The sequence below is a fragment of the Triticum aestivum genome, unplaced genomic scaffold, assembly GCF_018294505.1.
Source record: "Triticum aestivum cultivar Chinese Spring unplaced genomic scaffold, IWGSC CS RefSeq v2.1 scaffold78194, whole genome shotgun sequence".
Taxonomy (NCBI): Eukaryota; Viridiplantae; Streptophyta; class Magnoliopsida; order Poales; family Poaceae; genus Triticum; species Triticum aestivum.
In genome coordinates this window covers 8,035-10,061 of record NW_025232008.1, presented here as the reverse complement: position 1 = coordinate 10,061, position 2,027 = coordinate 8,035, and the positions used below count along the sequence as shown (strand labels likewise).

The following is a 2,027-nucleotide window of genomic DNA, read 5'->3' as shown; positions in this document are numbered from 1 at the left end:
ACGGGGAGACCCTTAATCACCGTTTTCACAACTTGAATGTGGGAAGGAACGATGGTGGGTGTGTGATACGGAGCTAGGGATGAATACTTACATTTGATCTCCATTGGCATCTTTGTTCAAACCAGGGGCACAACAGGTACAATTTTCATTTCCTTCTATGCATGCATGCTGTTTTCTATTGCTTTTTGTTCAACTGCTTTCCATTTTTACGGAGTAAACTAGATCCGGTTAGCACATATGTACCTATATATGTTGTGAAATTTTTTATGCATTGTTTTCATACAAATTATTGGCATATACCCGGGTCTAGTGGTAGAATAATACCCTACCACAGTACAGACCCGGGTTTGATTTCCGGCTAGTGCACTCTTTTATTTATACTTATATTTAAAATATTTTTGTCCAAACAAAATAAGGTCCTTCATATCATCAACCATTCCATTTCCGAATAAGCCGAACCGCAAGTAGCCCTCGATGAGGTAAGATCAGAACTTGGCGAGATCTCACATTGCGCTTGCTCCAACAGTTGGGCGTCGTCATCCCACTTGTCCCGGTAGCTGTCCGGCTGGTCCCTCACCCTGCCTCTCGCCGCGACATAGATCTCCTTCCTCCACTCCTCGATCCTCTCCAGCCCGCACCGCTCAACCAGCCAATCCTCGTACTCGAATGTGCCTACGCCCAGGTCGTGGGTGAACCTCTTTGAGTGTCCGCGGGCCTCCATGTCTGAGTAGAAGGACGCCACGTCCTGCGTCATCTGCTCTGACGACGGGAGCTCGATCCTCCCCGACAGAACCCCGGCCACCCAGCTGCTCTGGAGCTGGAACACCGGGAAAAGGAATCCCTTGAATGGCAGTCCGACGAAGGAGATGCTAGGGGCCAGCCGCGGCGGGAACACGTGCTTGTACAGCGGGCCGACGTGGTTGTCGTCCACCGTGATAGCAGAGTCGTCGCCGAAGAACGAGAAGCTGTACTTGTACCTACGACGAGCACATCTCCATCGGTTAACATCGATCTCCACTACAAGCATAATTTGGTACTCCCTTCATTCCACAATGTAGTGCCTATAGATTTTTGTGAAAGTCAAACTTTGCCAAATTTGACCAAGTGTATAGAGAAAACTGTCTACATCTACAATATCAAACATATACATTCTGAAAATATAACTCGTGATGTATCCAATGATGTCCATTTGGTATTCTAGATGTACCTACTTTTCTCTATAAATATGGTCAAAGTTTGTATTGTTTGACTTTTGCAAAAATCTATAGGCACTACATTATGAAACGGAGGGAGTAACTAATTTTATACAATATGCAAGTACCCAGTGTAGTGCACGATGGCGTCTGCCTTCACCCTGCTGCCGCCCTGGAACACCACGATGCCGTCCTCCTCGGCGCAGTCGATCTGCAGCACCCAACCATTTGAAAAAGTAGCTCGAGGTGATGAGGGGATTGGATTTGGGCGTGATGACATTTTCAAGCGCCAAGTTGGTATTAATATACCCAGGCCCGAGCCCAAGGGGGTGCAACATGTGCACCCCCACAGGGAAAATCCTATATGCTGCTCCTTGCGTCAAACTGCCGGCGCTTCGCACAGGCGAGCGACCGAGCAGCGACGCAACGGGCCGGCCCGTTGAACGGTTCCAGCGCTCCCGGTTTTGGGAACATTCTAGAGGTTTCCAGCTGGTTTTTTCCGGTTTTGGGAACCTTCTAGAAGGTTCCTGAACCGGTTTTTTTTCTTTTTCTATTTCTGTTTCATTTTTTTTTCAAGTTTATATTTTCTTTTTCAAAAAATGTTCGCATTTTTTGGAAAATGTTCGCGCTTTTACAAAAATGTTCAGAATTTGAAAACAATTCGTGTTTTCAATTTTTTTCATAAATTCAAAAACTGTATGCATTTCTCAAAAATTGTTCGGAATTTTCAAAAATTGCTCAAAAAATGTTCGCGCTTCCAAATTTGTTTGGTATTTTCAAATTTGTTCTCTGTTCGAAAATTTGTTCTAAATATTCAAAAAATGTCCATGCTTT

General features: G+C 45.0%; 1 protein-coding gene across 1 annotated transcript; it reads right to left on the bottom strand.

Annotated features, from left to right (window-relative positions):
• Nucleotides 1-507: 507 nt before the first annotated feature.
• LOC123175886 (flavin-containing monooxygenase FMO GS-OX-like 4) lies at nucleotides 508-1,404 on the bottom strand (the record flags this gene model as incomplete). Its single annotated transcript, XM_044590366.1, has 2 exons — nucleotides 508-977; nucleotides 1,322-1,404. Coding segments are annotated over 2 exons (553 nt in total), but the record flags the coding sequence as incomplete, so codon positions are not given.
• Nucleotides 1,405-2,027: the final 623 nt, after the last annotated feature.